This window comes from Hippichthys cyanospilos, chromosome 11 (assembly GCF_059441005.1).
Source record: "Hippichthys cyanospilos isolate Australia breed blue-spotted pipefish chromosome 11, RoL_Hcya_1.0, whole genome shotgun sequence".
NCBI classification, from domain to species: domain Eukaryota; kingdom Metazoa; phylum Chordata; class Actinopteri; order Syngnathiformes; family Syngnathidae; genus Hippichthys; species Hippichthys cyanospilos.
Genome location: NC_142379.1, coordinates 110,932 through 126,729, shown reverse-complemented (window position 1 = coordinate 126,729; position 15,798 = coordinate 110,932). Strand labels below are relative to the sequence as shown.

The following is a 15,798-nucleotide window of genomic DNA, read 5'->3' as shown; positions in this document are numbered from 1 at the left end:
GACGTCCCAAAGATCGGCCGGCCTCTCCCGGTTCAGCGGGGAGAGAGGGCGCGGCCGCACGCGTCAAGAAGCTCCTTGCCTCGCCAGGTTTCGGTGAAGTACGTATCGGAGAAAGGCCGGACCGGGCCCCCCGGCCAGCCCGGATCTCCGGGAGCCCCCGGGGAGGCAGGTAATTTCGAGCTTCCGCCTGCGGAACCTCGGACTGGCTCGGGCCGGGCGCCGCGTCCCATCTTCTGCTTTTGCGGCTTCAGGACTGGCGGGCTCTCCCGGACCGCGAGGCGAGCGAGGTACGCCGCGGCCGCCCGCCGCGAGACGATCCGTCGGCGCTCCGCCCGGGGACGCTTGAGCCCGAGCGCCGGTCTTTTCAGGCGGGGGTCCGACCGGTGGGCCGGGCCCTCGGGGGCCGCCGGGCTTCGCGGGACCTAAAGGAGAGCGAGGGGAACCCGGGCCCGTTGTCGTCGGGCCTCCGGGACCGGCCGGTGCCCCTGGAGGTCCCGGACCCGGGGGAGAACCGGGAGAAGCGGGAATATCAGGTGCCGTTCGAATAGGATTTCCCTTGACCCGCGCGTGCCCCGTACTCCACACGCGCATAACAAATAGTGAAGTAGTCAAACGTTTCAGAAATAAATCGATCGTTTTAACATGACCTGTCCGTTCCATGGGTCGTACGCTTAATTGAGGAGTCGCTCGGTCTTGAAAGAACCGTAAGTGGGGGGAGGGGAGCGGATGCGCAACACTTTGCGGCGGCGAAGGGAGAAATGACGCCGCCTCCCCTGCCAATTACTCAATACTGCGCACTTTTCTTCTTGGGAGGGAGTCAGCTGTCTTCAAGCCCACCGAGATCAATTACGTTTGCGGCGACAGCGACGACGCCAAAATGACCATATTGTTCAAACGCAAGTAACTGCGGAGAAAAAAGGAGAGGGGAGGGGGGGGGGGGGAGGGGAGGGGAGGGGAGGGGAGGGGAGGAGAGGAGAGGAGAGGAGAGGAGAGGAGAGGAGAGGAGAGGAGAGGAGAGGAGAGGAGAGGAGAGAGGAGGGCTCCTCCCCTGCCAATTAAGCAACACCACTCAATATTGCGCACTTTTACTGTCGGGAGAGTCAGCTGTCTTCAAGGCCACCGCGGTCAATTTAATTGGGCGTCACCAATGTTACCGTACTGTTAAAACGCAAGTACCGTGAATTAAAAAAATTTCTTGCGCGCAAGAAAGGAACAAAATGGCCACGGGCGCCAACGTCCAAAGCAGAAGGAAATCAAGCGTACGGGAAGGTGAGAAGGCCGGGAAATGAGCGGCCGGCGGGCTTCACTCGGTCTCGAGTCGCTCGGCCTTGAACGACCCGGAAGTGGGGGGAGGGGATCGGATGTGCAAAGAGTTTGCGGAGAAGGGAGGAAGAACCCTAATCCTCCACGGCAACGGGAAGGAAACCCGTGCTTGTTTGTGATTTATATTATCGTCGATATTGTTAATGCGGCAACATTAATATTAACCTTATTGACGTCGATTGTTTCAACGTCCGTAGCGCTACGAAGTAAGTTGTATCGAATGCATTTGGTAGAATCCGAGATACCGTAAGTTGATATTTAACAGCATATGCAAGTTTAACAAAAATAAAGGAGAGACGTCTGAGCTTACATGCGACGTGACTGTAAAAGGCCTTCGACTGACATTTGGACCGTTTTGGCCCCCGAATCTTGGCAAGACTTTCAGCTAGCAGGTTGAGATTTTAGATTTGCCATCTGAGAAGTGGACAGAAGGTTTGCGGTGATTTTTAGACAAATCTAACACGCGCAAGTGTCACCAACTGCAGGCGACGTACTACGAAAGCCAGCTTTTGACCTTTTTAGCCCACGTGCCTCGGCGACGCTTCCAGCTAGGAGCTTGAGATGAAATATTCTGTATCCGAGAGTCGACCAAAGGTTTTTTTGGACGTTGCGGTGATTTTTACAACTATGGACCACGCGCAAGTGTCAAAGGTCAATGGCATCATCGAGAGGAAGTTGAGATTTTATATTCCGTATCCGGAAAGTGGTTGACGGTGATTTTTACAAATGCAGTGATCCCCCCTACTTCGCGGTTAATGGGGGCTGTCAACCCGCCGCGAAGTAGGGTATCAGTTCCTCCATTTCTATGTACGCCCCAATATAGCCGCAGTAACCATAAACAATCCTTTTTGTTTTGTATTTTTTGCCTATTTTAATTCCTTTCTCCTATCATTTAACATGACATTATCCTTATTAACATGATTGTATATTCATTAAATAACTAATATGACTTACTTTGTTGCGAATTTGTTCTCAGGACCGGGTGTTAACTGCATGCACCAAGACTCCGGTGAAAGAGTACGCAAGTCATCACGTTGAACTTCACATTTATTTTGGCTCCTGTACGGTGTATCGCGTAGTGTCTGTTGAATGATAAATCAACAACAATGTTAAAGTCAGTCAACTAACATATATACACTTCATCTAGGAAGTGACTGTATTTTTAGCCGACATTAGCGGGTTAGCAACAACTACTAACTATAAAGTGCAACCGACACAAACCAACACATAAACAGAAAAAACACTCATCGCTTACTAAACATAGGCAGTAGCGTGCGTTATCAACATAAATGATAATAAACTATAAATACGAGCTTACTTTGTCCTTCCCAGCGTCACCGTAACGAGCCGAATGACGCACAGAGAACGTAAAACGGGAAGGAAACGGAAATGCAACGCGACCCGACAAATTAAAAGCACACATTTCAAAACAAGATAAAAAAACGTCACGAACTCTAACGCTTGAAGAATTCTTAACATAGTTATTAACCAATATTACTTCGTTATTTCACCAATACAGTACTGTATAATGTACTTCTTTGCTTTTTTCAATTTTTGCACATTTTTTAAATGGTTTTTCATTTTGAAATATTTTTTATTTTTCCTGGAAAAAACCGCAAAGTACCGAGACCGCGAAGTAGGAGGGATCACTGTATAGACACCGCGCACGTGTCAAAGGAGTCGCGGTTCGGCACTCCATCGGGAAGCGAGTGGCACTCCAAAAATCTTATTTAATGAAAGGTGGGACCAAAAATCAAAGTGGCAACAGAAGGGTGGCAACCTGAAGGACACGAACCACAAAGCGGGGGCGGGCTCGAAAAGGGAAAGGGAAACTAGGGCAGACGGAGGCGAGGACTTAACTAAGCGCCGCGGGGTAACTTGGCTACGAATTCCCACGGGGGGCGAAGCCGACCGGCCCACGACGGCAAACTCGGGCTTAAATAGACGAGGGACCAGACGAGCAAACGGGAAACGGCTGGGGAGAAACAAAAGGCCGAGGGAGTGGATCGGGTGGCGCGAGGAGGGCGAGTACGCAGGTGGAAAGGAATCACACTGACGGGGACGGACACGAGGGAAACCGAGAGAACTGAAAGAACCCCCGACTTGAAAAAAAGCCAGACCAAAACCGCCATAGAAACATGACAAAAGGTCACCGTCATGGCCTTTGAAAGGCCTTCAACTGAGGTTTTGACCTTTTTCAGACTAAAACCTTTGCGACACTTTCAGCTAGGAAGTTAAGCTTTGCTATTTTGCGTCCGAGTAGACTTTTTAGACATATGTGCCACATGCAAGAGTCGACAACTACGGGCAACGTACCGCGAAAGGCCTTCGACCGGCCTTTTTAGCCCACCCGGCATTCAGCTAGGACGTTGAACAGTAATACCATTTGTCTTTTATAAGCTTGAAATGACTTTGGCTATATCTGGAGGCGTTTCAAAATATCAGGATTGAATAACTTGTTCAACTTTGATCAAAGACATGAAACGTTCCTTATAAAAGTTCATTTGACTTGACGGGGAAAAAGCATATCCCAAAAAATCGGATCTTGAGCCCATCAGACTCTTTCCTCTTGTTTCAGTTGCATTGGTACAAAAAATCCAAAAGGTGGCAGCACAGAGCAAAAAGTGTGCGTATTCTCGGAAAATGAATATACGCACAAAACATCTCTTTCGGTATATTTGTGAGGACCACCCTGAAACTTGAAGAGAGGCCTTTAGAATGTAAAAAAAAGCGAAGACCGGCCTAAATGTTCTCACTTCTCAAAAACGTCCTCACTCTGCCGGTCCCCAGCCCGCGATGGTCCTCACAAGTAGAGCCGTGCAAACACACACACACACACACATGCACACACGCGGCTGGTTTGGGCGCAGTTCATTCAAAGGGTTTTTCCATTCTCACCAAAGTCATCAAAACTGGATGAATGAACACTGCAAAAGTCAATTGTATTGTAGGCTCTTGAAAATGACGGCCCGCTTTGCACGCGTTCTCTCCGTGAGCTTCAAGAGCTAGTCATTTGAAACGCTTTGCTCTTCATTCACACTTGTGACTCGTCAGGGTCAATCGGCCGAACCTCTAACTTTATTTCTGAGCCCGCGTTGCGTCGGAGGCCGGTCGATACCGTACGCGGCCGCCGGCCCCGTCGGACCGCCGCGAGCGTTCCTTCCGAGGCGAGAACAAAAGACGGGCGTGAACGAGGTTCTAACGCGCCAATTTCGGACCGTCAGACTTCCTGCGAGGCGCCGCCGGACCGCCGGGCACCAAGGGCGGCAAAGGCCGGAGGGGACCTCCCGGGACCGGAGGGCGGGAAGGGCCGGAAGGTGAGCGCGCGCGACGTGGCGACAGAAGAGAGAAGGCAACACGGGGCGGGTAATGTTTACTCGTCAGGTGAAAAGGGGGAGCTGTGCCTGCTGTGTCCTGTCGTCGCCGGACCCCCCGGACCGCCGGGTCCAGCGGGGGAACCGGGCGCGGACGGCACCGGAGGTAAAGAAAAAAACCGCCGTCATTATGAAGATGCAGCGATACCTCGACTTCGCCATTTAACCGAGCCGGTCGCTAAACTCATCTGCAAGAATACGCCATATATGAACATAGGAAAGAAAAACTCAGCCGGCCGTTAACAAAGGACACAAATCAAAAGCAAATCATCGTTGGAATATGATGAGGTAGGAAACACGGGCTATCGGCTAGTCCAACACAAAAAGCGACACTTGCTTCAAAGCCAGGACTAAAAACGACAACTTGACATCCGGTAAACAAGGCGACATGACTGACGCCCAGTCTCAAATCGCGCGTAAAACGGATGGATGGATACATCCTTTCTGTATAGTGCATATTGTACCATTGTATGTTATCATTTTTTTTCCAGCCATCCATTTTGTTTGCCTTCGCTGGGGTTGCAAGGACCTCTTTGGCCAGACCCTAACCCTAAACTGGTCGCCGGTCAAAGTTAAGGTACCACTGTAAAGACCAATGCGGCCGGTCTAGTCATTTCCTGTGGTCTTTCTTGCCCCAGGTGCACCCGGCGCTTCAGGGTCCAAAGGTGAGCAAGGCCTGAAAGGTACGGCCGGAGAACCTGGCCCACAGGTGAGCTCGGCTCAGCAAAACTATCGACAAATAAAACCGTGATCGCGTCTACGGACTGGTAAGCGGCCGACAAACTTTTCGCCTGTGTTCCCGCCTCCCTCGGCAGGGCCTCTCTGGTACCCAAGGGCCGCCGGGACGTCCAGGTCCAATGGGGGACCAGGGCGTCATGAGGAGGTTTGGGCAGAAGGGGCAAGTTGGGGACCCGGGAGGCTTTGGAGCACCGGGCCTTGAGGGTAGAAATGGACTTCCTGGAATCACGGGACCCAAAGGCAGTCCGGGGCCGAAGGGAAATCCCGTAAGTATTCGACCGGGAAGAACACTCGCCGTAGCTCTAAAGCCGCTTGACGGGTGCCGCACTGCACCGGCGCCGCTCGGCCCGGCCGGCCATCACGACGTGCGCCGATTCATCGGGACAGGATCAGATGAACTGCGTGGGCCTCGACTGCTAGGTGCACACTCGCGGGGTGCTCGGGAACTGGTGCAGTGGAAAAACAGCTTACGTTTGCCCACGGGACTGCATTTGAGTTCATTTTAGTCCTCGAAAGTTCTGTTTGTGCTCCTGATGCCGTGTTGATTTAATGGATGACAATCCCAGCCATCACCACAGGCTAAAACACCTTATTGCCTTTAAATGTCCAAAAGGACTACATTTACGTCCAAATGAAGCTACTCAACTCACAAAATAGTAGCCTGCACCACAAAGACACCTGAGCGCCTTGTCGGTGAGAATCGGTTCAGCAAGTGGAGGGAACCATTAGTGTTGATTGGGAGGATGATGATGATGACTTGAAGCAATCTCTGTCGTCGTTTGTCTGCAGGGACAGGGACCCAAAGGCTTTAGCGGTCCCGTTGGAGCGACCGGTTCCAGAGGGCAGTCGGGACAAAAGGGGGCGCCGGGGCCACCGGGCATCGGGGCTCCGGGTCCACCAGGACCACCGGGGAATGTGGGGGTTTCGGGCCCACCGGGAGATCCTGGTAAACCAGGTATGACTTGCCAGTTGTGACCTAAGGGCCGTAGACCAACCCCAAAAGTCCAAACTGTGTCTTTCAGGGGAAAAAGGATCCCCCGGTCAAATCAGAAGCAGCCCGGGAGACCCCGGCCCGAAAGGAGCTAAGGGTTCGCCTGGCAATCCTGGATCAGAAGGTGGGCCTTAGATTTGTCTTAGGAACTTCATAATGGAAGCCAAAGACTTTGGCATGAGTGCCAATGCACGTCAGTTTCCAATACAATCTTCTTCTTCTGGTTGCCCTCAGGGGCGACGGGACCTCCTGGAGCTCTGGGATCAGTTGGTCCGAAGGGAGAAAAAGGACAAAAGGGCTTTACTGTCCAGGGTTCTATGGGCTTTCCAGGAGTCAAAGGTTTGCTTTTTTTCAAGACGTCGATTCCTGACCAGAATCGAGTCCGAGATTACGGATTCTCGTTTCAGGTTCCATGGGCCCGGCAGGAGCGCCTGGTGTTCCAAGTTACGGAAGTAAGGGGCGCTCGGGACCATCGGGGCCACCGGGAAGACCTGGCTCCAAGGTGACATGGTAGAACTTCCCGGGCTGATCGCCAAACTCATCCCGTCCAACGCTGAATTTATGTATTGGGTGCGGATCTTGTGGGAACAGGGCAATGCTGGCTTTGGTTTTCCTGGCCAGCAAGGCCAAGTAGGCCCCCAAGGAACGGACGGCTCTGTGGGAGAACCGGGTTCGCGAGGGCTCCAAGGATCTGTTGGACGTCCGGGTTCAGCGGGACAAGATGGACCACCAGGTCCTAAAGGTAGATTGAAGCTGCGCTGAGCTGCTTCTTCGAGAACCAATTGCTGTACTTTGACTCCATCAGATGGACATTTTGGTTCAAAGAAAGTCCTCTAACAAATGTGCTTTAAGTCCCGCGTCGAAATTAAAAAAAAAAAAGAGTGCCATCTGAGCAGTGAAGAAATATGACGACTGGTTCATGAAACCTCTCTCTCCCATCACTAGGTCTACCCCCAACACCCTGGTTATATCCTAGATTTTCACCTTTTTGTGGCGGGTCGGGCACACGTACAAGGTTGACCAGAAACAGACAAAGCAGCTATCTTTCTTTTTCTCACCTTTATTAAACCTGGAAGCGATCCATTGAGATTTACATCCCGTCGTCCTGGAGAAGATTTGACAGAAAGCAGACTTGAACAGAGTTTAACAAAAGGGTGAGAAAGAGAAAAGCAATTGTGAGAAAATAAATCAAAATATACAGGAGTAATGATCTTGTGATTTTTAACTAGCACTAAAGACCACGGCAAAAAAAGTAGTTCTTTACTTCCAAAAAGAGCCGGTGAGAGGGATTTTGGAGATGGCGTACTCGAAATGAACAAAAGGAATGAGAGGGTTGAGCTTCAAGTGGCCTTGCAGATCGTTCCATGCCCATGGCCCAAAATAGGACAGACTCTTCCTCTCTAACTCAGTCGTTACAGTGGGGACCCTAAAACTCAGCCAACTCTTTGACCTGAGATCTGCAGTAGACTGAACTATAGCGAATTTGGAGCAGCTATAGTGAGGGAGCGTACCTAAAACACTTTTATAACTCAAGTAATACCAGTATGGTAACCTCGGATGGAGTCTTGAGGGATGATAGTCCTGTGAGAGGGTCTAAGGTACAATTTAGGGCTTCTGAAGGCTGCCTTTGTTATGTCGACCGGAGTGACTGACTAACAAATGTGCGGACTTGGATTCTTCTCTCATGCATAGGTTAGGCTTAGCCAATCCTGAACCACTCCTGCTGCGGAAGTGCCGGATCCTGCGGGGATGCGTTGCGACCCCCCCCCCCCCCCCCCCCCCAGCCAACTAGATGTTGTTTGACATAAGTGATGTTTTCTTATTTTTGTTTTTCATCGACCCTTCCACGCCCTCGTGCTTTTCCTTCTCCATATCCAAGATCTCAGAGCACCGCCGTTGTGGTGCATCCCGACTGCCCTTATCACCGACTGCTCTTATCATCTCCTTTTCCTTGTTAATTAGGGCTCTATATGTTCCTTGGATGGTTCAAACCAGTTAGGCCCATCTCATTGCCTTGTACCAGGACAGGTATAATACCAATAAAGAGCTTCTCATTATCATTCATGCATTTGTTTGCATGTGTTTCAGGTTTCCATGGTTTAGATGGGCCTTCTGGACAACCTGGCCCTGTTGGACCTTGCTTTCCAGGGTCTCCTGGACCTGCGGGACAGCAGGGGCTGAGAGGAGTCATTGGCGTGCCGGGTATGAAACCCATCAAGATAATTTTGGAGAACCCTCGAGCGCCAGACGGGTCTTCTTCTGCAGGAGGCCGGGGTCTCAAGGGTGAGAAAGGAGATTCTGGGCTGGCGGGCATGGGAGCTATAGGACCGCAAGGACCATTTGGCGTCCCGGGGTTTGACGGGACACCAGGTCCACAGGGAAGCATCGGTTCGAAGGGGCGGACCGGGACCACCGGTCAGCCAGGAAGTCCAGGTATGGCGGAGAATCTCATTCTTGCACATCTGATCGGTCTGCTGAGGAAAAAACAATGCTTGTTCTGAAAGGGCTGACGTGAAATAAATCCGCAAAAAGGACTAATTAAATGTCAGAGCCAGGGTATGGGATTATTTTAACATGTAGTGACTATTCTAACCTGGCACAGAGGAATGTCTGTATTTGTATGTCAGGTTTAAGGGGAGACCCCGGTCCGCCAGGTCCCCGTGGGAGTCCGGGCAACCTTGGTAAACCAGGAGAGCCTGGTATCACTGGGCCAAAAGGTGACACTCAGTCATCACAAAGAAACCTATCCGTCTCTCTTTAAATCACTGCCAACCTGTGGTTCTTGATTCAGGTGGGTCAGGTGCCAATGGTGCCACAGGCCCCCAGGGTACACCCGGGCCTCAGGGGGACCGAGGGGAGACGGGACCAAAAGGAACGCAGACCACTGAGCAGATGTATGGTGACCCCGGAGATCCAGGACAACCCGGTATTACGTTCCGTTCTAGGTGCCATCTTCTTCCGGGGGACAAAAGCCAAAGTGTTCTCTGAGGGCACCACTTGTAAACAAACCCTTCCCCTGTACTGCATGTCATTTCACCAGGCAGGGGAAAGGGCCATTTCTTTTTTGTGAAAGCTCTATGTGAGGCACCACTAGAAAATTCTCACCAGTCTCTTGATCCTCAGGCGCTCTGGGACCGACCGGCGCTAAAGGGAATCAAGGTACCCCTGGGCCCCCGGGTCTCGACGGCTCCGACGGCAGACCAGGAAGGGCTGGACCTCAAGGTGTTTTCATTGACGACTCAAGTCATTCTTTACTTCGCGATTGGTTGGGTGTGAAGATTTCAAGTTCAGAGGGAGCCGACAGCAGCCAAGAAATAAATCAATATTCAGCAATGATGCTCACGTCGGATCGTTTGACTAGAGAACCACGGAACATGTGTTTGATTTTTCAGGACCTCCTGGGGAGCCAGGAAGAAATGGAGAGGCCGGTCCTCCCGGTTCTTGCGGTCTCCCTGGAAACCCAGGCGAACTTGGAAAACCCGGTCAGTCAGTTGACTTCATCACAAACACGATTGGCTTTAGGAACTTTGCACTGCTGCGTCTTGCGTCCAGGTTGCAAAGGTGAAAAAGGCTCTGCGGGGCCCTGTGGAGAATTCGGTTTTGATGGAACTGAAGGGCCGGCGGGACAGAAAGGTGCTAAAGGGGAACCCAGTTTACCTGTACCTGGACCCAAAGGATATCCTGGCGAAAAGGTTGCACATTTCTAGAATGTGTTTGATTTGCCAAGAGTGAATGTCTCTTTCAAACAAATTAAAACAATTAAAAAAGAGACAAAATGTAACCTACTTAGTGTGAACTCAAATAGTGCACTCAATTGATTCCATCCTCTCATAAATATAATCTTTTAACAAGAGATGGTCAACATCGTAGGATCGTCATAGTCATGTGTCCAGCACAAATTCTTCAGACAGTCTTTTCAATCTTTTTTTTTTTTTCAGGGACAGACAGGATGTGCAGGTACCCCAGGTCCAAAGGGGTTGCCAGGGGAGCGAGGAGACTTTGGCTTTCCAGGAGATCGTGGTCCCTGTGGTCCCAAAGGAAATGTTGGGCCGCCAGGTTGCAGAGGTCTCACTTTTGTTTTGGTCATCAAGTTTAGTTTTAACTAGTTCTCCCTGAAATGTCCAGGTGAAAATATGGACTTTGTGTGTGCAGGTCCTCCGGGTTCTCCTGGTGAGAAAGCTTGTGATGGGCCTCCGGGGGTCAGTGGACCTCCTGGACCTAGTGGCCTTAGAGGTGGGTAGCTCAGCATTAATACTTTTGTAACAGGGCGTAAACCACAGATGTCAAACTCCGGCGCTCGAGGGCCGGTGTCCTGCATATTTTTCTGGTTTGTCTCCCCAAAACACCTGATTCAAAAGATTAGTTAATCAACAAGCTTCGCAGGAGCTCAAAAAGGATCCTAATCATTTCAGTCAGGTGTGTTTGAGAAAGAAGCGTGGACAACATGCAGGATACCGGTCCTCGAGGGTTGGAGTTTGACACCTATGGTGTAACCATCGACATGACGACTAAACAAAGTGTTCCTGCATATCAGGTAATAAGGGGCCCCCTGGAAATCCGGGTCCATCTGGCCCCAGAGGAAACCAGGGACAAGATGGCATACCAGGACCTTCTGGAGAAAAAGGATCCATGGGAGGTGAAGTGACTCTGATCACCCCTTATCTTATTGATCTAATTGATTGGTATCTTTCTCTCCTGACAAGAGTGTTCCTCTTTCTCCAGAACCTGGAATTGGAGTCAGGGGAGCAGATGGGACAAAAGGTCTACCAGGTGAGTTTGCAATGTACTTGCTTTTCACTTTGAGAAGGTAAAAAAAAAAAAAAAAAAGACAAAATCTAATGTTTGCCCCTAGGCTGTGTTGGTGAAAGGGGACCTCCTGGTTCTTGTGGCCATCCAGGACCACCTGGTCCTGAAGGAAATCCAGGTTGCCCTGGTCCGCCCGGGATCCCCGGACCTCGTGGTTTTCGTGGCAGGCAGGGACCCTGCACTGAAGGAGAGAAAGGAGGAAAAGGACTGCCAGGGGAACGGGGGCCAAGAGGTGATTGAACCCTTCGAGCAGATGGATCATTTATGTACGGTTGGCTGTTTTCCTCTTTGTTTGTAGGTCTACCAGGGTGTCGAGGGCCCCCCGGCCCTCCGGGTCCCGGTCTTAAAGGAGAGAAGGGATCCAAAGGGGCACCTGGGAATGCAGGAAGCCCTGGTTGCCATGGTGATCCTGGTCCACCAGGCAGGCCGGTCAGTATGTGCGCATAGAAACTCCGATCCTCACGTTAATGAAAATTTGGATCAGTAGATGACACGTGAATGAAATGTGTTTAGGGTCGAGATGGAGCACCAGGAGCGCCGGGACGCAAAGGTTTCATGGGGGATACCGGGCTTACGGGACCTGTCGGTATGACGGTCACTCATGTTTTTGATCTGTTCATTTATATTTGCTAGCTCATTTCAGATCATGAGGTGTATGACAGCCCCATTTGACAATATGATGTATCTTTTGAAAGGCATGAAAGGTGACGACGGTCTGGCGGGCATCAAAGGTTCTCCCGGACCTCCGGGACCTACAGGGAGACGAGGTATGGCGTCTTTGAGTAACATTCCGTTCGGGCTGTGCCATCCATCATCACTTGATGTGTTGTGGAGGTGTTGTTGTTGATTTTGACTTTACAGAAGAGACCTTGGTGCGGTCCCTCAGGCATTTTCAAAAACCTTCTCTCAGAGAAGCTCCTATGCTCGCCCACAAAGTGTCGCGTAAAATTGTAAACGGATCCCTTCTGAAAGTGGATGAGGCCATGTTGACTGTGTGGTCCAATTATTATGGGGTTCTGTTCACAATCTTATTGTGGTCAGCGCTGTCTGTCCTGATGGATGCAGTTATTGTAGCACAAGTACTCTGACTCAAAAGTTTGTTCCATTCCGGAATTGAAACGACTTTGATATTGTTGCCACAGCCATTTTACTGTTTTGGCTTATTAAAATGCAGTATTTGCCTTCAGTGAAACTCACTGCGCCATTTTTTGACAGTTCACTTGAGTTCATACCTGCTTGCGCAAGATTCAGATTTTGGGTCGAGCCGCAAAAAAATATCTACCATTTGACAGACAGCCCATAATCCAAAGAGCTCATTAGTTGGGCCGCTCGTAATTCGAGTTGCACGGAAGCGTGATAGAGTTGCTAGACGAGCTTTTGCGCGCATTGCTGAATACCGCCCCTATAGGGCAGAGGGGGAAGGACGTGTCCAGGGAGGTGGTGGTCTTAGCAGGAGACATCGGTTTGCCCGGAGATCAGGGACGACCAGGACCACCGGGGACCCCCGGAACGCGAGGGACGGCGGGTGATCCAGGTGGCTCATTGCTGCGGCTTGACCCTCTTCGGGATGTCCTCATCAAGCAACTTGTGATTCTTCGTGACGCTTGCAGGTCCAAAAGGTGGGCCCGGGGGCCCTGGACAAACGGGCGCGCACGGTGCGATAGGCCTGAAAGGAGACATGGGCGACAGAGGCCACCCCGGAATAAAAGGTAAAGTTTTGATCTTTCCCCGTTAAACGAGAAACTCGTGTCAAAGCTCTCGAAAGCTTGAGCTCTTGCAGCACCAGAATCCTACTAGAACCACATCAGGACCTTAAGGGAACAACGCCAAACCGCAGCGGGATAACACTGCGACCAGAGTTGCATGACAATGCCAAAACACCGAAACTCCACTGGAGTTACTCCAAAACCACAACAGAATGCACTCAAATCTCATCAGAAAGACACCGGAACTACTAAACATTGACATGCATATATTGAAACTGCGCTAAGCATTAAATACCTTGATAAAGGTATTTTGATAGTCATGGCAGTCAGACATCAGGAAGAAATCCAAGCCTTGTCAGAAGCACATCAGAAATGCACAGGAACAACACCGTACCCGCATCAGCGCCGCAGCAGAACTGCCCGAGCCTGAAATAATCCTGTGTCGCAGGTGTGACGGGTCCGCCGGGTCCCACGGGCGCCAAAGGAGCGCGGGGCGCCCCGGGCTCGTGCACCAATGCCACCGAGAGAGACGGCTTCCTGTTCAGCCGGCACAGTCAGAACGTCCTGGTACCCGAGTGCCCGTCCGGATCGGTCAAGGTGTACAGCGGCTTCTCTCTGCTCTTCATCAACGGGAACAATCGAGCTCACGGACAAGACCTGGGTACGTGGGACCCCGCGCTTCCCGGGGGCGCGCGCAACTGGCTACGCAAAGGGGGGGGGGGCATAACCGCTTTGCTGTTACGTTTCCTTGTCGCGCCGTCGTGAATTTTCTCCCGCCGGGGCCGGAACGGATCCCCCCGCCGTGAAGGGGCTTTCACTGTGACGTGCTTCCGTGGACTTTTGCCACCCCTGTGTCCAGGAGCTCTGGGTAGCTGCCTTCCTCGTTTCACCACCATGCCCTTCCTCTTCTGTAACACGGACAGCACCTGCCGCTACGCCGCACGCAACGACTACTCCTACTGGTTGTCCACCGACCAGTCAGGAGACGGCACCGCGCCCTTCATTTCGGGGCCGCTGCTGAAGAATTACATCGGCCGGTAAGAATGCGCGGAACGACGTGTGTGATGTTTGTGTCGCGTGTCTGAGGCGGCGGGCGCATTCTATACAGGTGCGCCGTGTGCGAGTCGCCGGCCAACGTGATGACGGTCCACAGTCAGACGCGTCTGCTTCCCGATTGTCCTTCGGGTTGGGATTCTTTGTGGTCGGGATTCTCCTTCGTCATGGTGAGTAGTGGCCATCGCCGTTGGATTTTTGCTTGCCACCACTTTTGCCGCTCTTCTGCCCGCCAGGTAGAGAAGGATTATTTTTTTTTTTTGGTCCAAGTTCCAACATTCGCTCGTCCGGGACACTCGCACTCGCTCGTGTTGTTCCATCATCTCAACACATCGGGGTTCCCTTCCGACACAAAGTCCTCCAAGGTAGACAGAAAAAATAAAAAGCAGCAAGTCCTCGCGCTGTTGCGGACGCCGGCCAGGGGAGCCCGGCGGAACGGCCATCCTCTTTAAAAACACCCAATAACCCGCTGCGCAGGACTCAGCGCGCCCGCTCCTCCTTCATCTTTGCTCCCTTCTCATCACGGTCCGCATTGAGTCGGAGAGACGTTTGAGATTTTTGCTCGGAAAGCCCCGGCTTAAGGTTTAAGACCCGTTTCGGACTCGATTATCGAGGGGCGGGTTGGGTCCAAAGTGACGGTGACCCACGGAGGTCGTCAAAAGGGCCGATCCGCCAACCGGTGGTTGCTTGGCTTTCAGGAAACAGGCGTGGGGGCGGAGGGTTCGGGTCAGCCCCTGTCGTCGCCCGGATCCTGTCTGGAGAACTTCCGCAAGATTCCCTTCATCGAGTGTCACGGCAGAGGGACGTGCAACTTCTACACTGATTCGTACTCGTACTGGCTGGCTGCGCTAGACCCGCGTCACATGTTCAGGTGCTCGCTCGCGGGCACGGCGACGCGTGCCACCAAGGATCCCTTTTTCATTTCCTTTTTTTATCTTCAGCAAACCCGAGCCTCGCGCGGAAGCCGGGGACCCGCCAGAAAATTTGATCAGTCGTTGCAGAGTCTGCTCCAAGCGCCTGTGAAGCCCGGGCGCCGGTCACATTCCACCGACCACGCCATTCATGCGCAGCACCTCGGCCGGTCCGCCGCGTCGCCACCCGCATCGCCGAGACCTCGGATCCGTGCGAAGCGGCTCATTTGAGGAGTTCAGTTCATTCTGCGGCCACCTCCTTGACTCCAAACAGTTCCCGGCGCCCCGCCGACGGCAGCGTCAGCCCACGATGATCGGAGGTGCCGCTCGAACCTGAGCGCGACGCTCCCGAAACGCGTTGGCCGCTCAAACATCCGGCTCCGATACTCCGACGCATCTCCCGAGCCCCGAGGTTTTCATTCGCTTCCGCGATCGGCTGAAAGTTTCACCAAAGCCGAAATTTCCAGACGCCGACGCGTCAATACGATGTTGCCGCTTGGCCCGCAAACGCGACTCGAACGTCGTACTTGCGCTTGTCGACGCGGTTCTTCTTTTTGTTATTTCTTTTTTCGATGTGGAGATTTTACAGGCACATGGCAAGTTTTTCCCAAAATTCCCCAAAGGAGGCGGCCCACTGCTTCTTCGGGTGACGCTTTTGTCCTTCTTTTGCGGGAGATAAGAAATGCGTGCCTGCCATAGCCATTAGCTATTGTAAAAGCGCTACTTGTGGCAGCAGCTAGCAATAGCGGTGGCATTTTCATACAGGTTAGGGTTAGGGTTAGGGTTAGGGTTAGGGTTAGGGTTGGGTCAGGCCAGCGAACCGTTTGTAAGGCAGGTCAACCGGTCCTTCTTTTGTGAACGCTTCTCCAATAAACCTGAGCCGGCTGCGGCAGAAA

General features: G+C 52.0%; 1 protein-coding gene across 1 annotated transcript in view; it reads left to right on the top strand.

Moving 5' to 3' along the window:
• col4a3 (collagen, type IV, alpha 3) overlaps nucleotides 1–15,798 on the top strand; it is a 20,537-nt gene extending 4,739 nt beyond the window's left edge. The window contains exons 20-53 of the mRNA XM_088427733.1: nucleotides 88–169; nucleotides 252–287; nucleotides 369–533; nucleotides 4,548–4,640; nucleotides 4,708–4,803; nucleotides 5,336–5,406; nucleotides 5,513–5,701; nucleotides 6,225–6,390; nucleotides 6,458–6,550; nucleotides 6,661–6,765; nucleotides 6,834–6,928; nucleotides 7,018–7,168; nucleotides 8,515–8,628; nucleotides 8,692–8,859; nucleotides 9,054–9,143; nucleotides 9,218–9,352; nucleotides 9,550–9,648; nucleotides 9,819–9,908; nucleotides 9,979–10,118; nucleotides 10,365–10,491; nucleotides 10,579–10,659; nucleotides 10,961–11,062; nucleotides 11,149–11,196; nucleotides 11,279–11,464; nucleotides 11,531–11,661; nucleotides 11,746–11,818; nucleotides 11,928–11,999; nucleotides 12,641–12,766; nucleotides 12,843–12,941; nucleotides 13,387–13,599; nucleotides 13,798–13,975; nucleotides 14,047–14,161; nucleotides 14,690–14,862; nucleotides 14,933–15,798. Of these exons, the coding sequence (XP_088283859.1) occupies nucleotides 88–169; nucleotides 252–287; nucleotides 369–533; nucleotides 4,548–4,640; nucleotides 4,708–4,803; nucleotides 5,336–5,406; nucleotides 5,513–5,701; nucleotides 6,225–6,390; nucleotides 6,458–6,550; nucleotides 6,661–6,765; nucleotides 6,834–6,928; nucleotides 7,018–7,168; nucleotides 8,515–8,628; nucleotides 8,692–8,859; nucleotides 9,054–9,143; nucleotides 9,218–9,352; nucleotides 9,550–9,648; nucleotides 9,819–9,908; nucleotides 9,979–10,118; nucleotides 10,365–10,491; nucleotides 10,579–10,659; nucleotides 10,961–11,062; nucleotides 11,149–11,196; nucleotides 11,279–11,464; nucleotides 11,531–11,661; nucleotides 11,746–11,818; nucleotides 11,928–11,999; nucleotides 12,641–12,766; nucleotides 12,843–12,941; nucleotides 13,387–13,599; nucleotides 13,798–13,975; nucleotides 14,047–14,161; nucleotides 14,690–14,862; nucleotides 14,933–15,014 (3,984 nt within the window). The 3' untranslated portion in view covers nucleotides 15,015–15,798. The remainder of the gene's footprint in view (nucleotides 1–87; nucleotides 170–251; nucleotides 288–368; nucleotides 534–4,547; nucleotides 4,641–4,707; nucleotides 4,804–5,335; nucleotides 5,407–5,512; nucleotides 5,702–6,224; nucleotides 6,391–6,457; nucleotides 6,551–6,660; nucleotides 6,766–6,833; nucleotides 6,929–7,017; nucleotides 7,169–8,514; nucleotides 8,629–8,691; nucleotides 8,860–9,053; nucleotides 9,144–9,217; nucleotides 9,353–9,549; nucleotides 9,649–9,818; nucleotides 9,909–9,978; nucleotides 10,119–10,364; nucleotides 10,492–10,578; nucleotides 10,660–10,960; nucleotides 11,063–11,148; nucleotides 11,197–11,278; nucleotides 11,465–11,530; nucleotides 11,662–11,745; nucleotides 11,819–11,927; nucleotides 12,000–12,640; nucleotides 12,767–12,842; nucleotides 12,942–13,386; nucleotides 13,600–13,797; nucleotides 13,976–14,046; nucleotides 14,162–14,689; nucleotides 14,863–14,932) is intronic.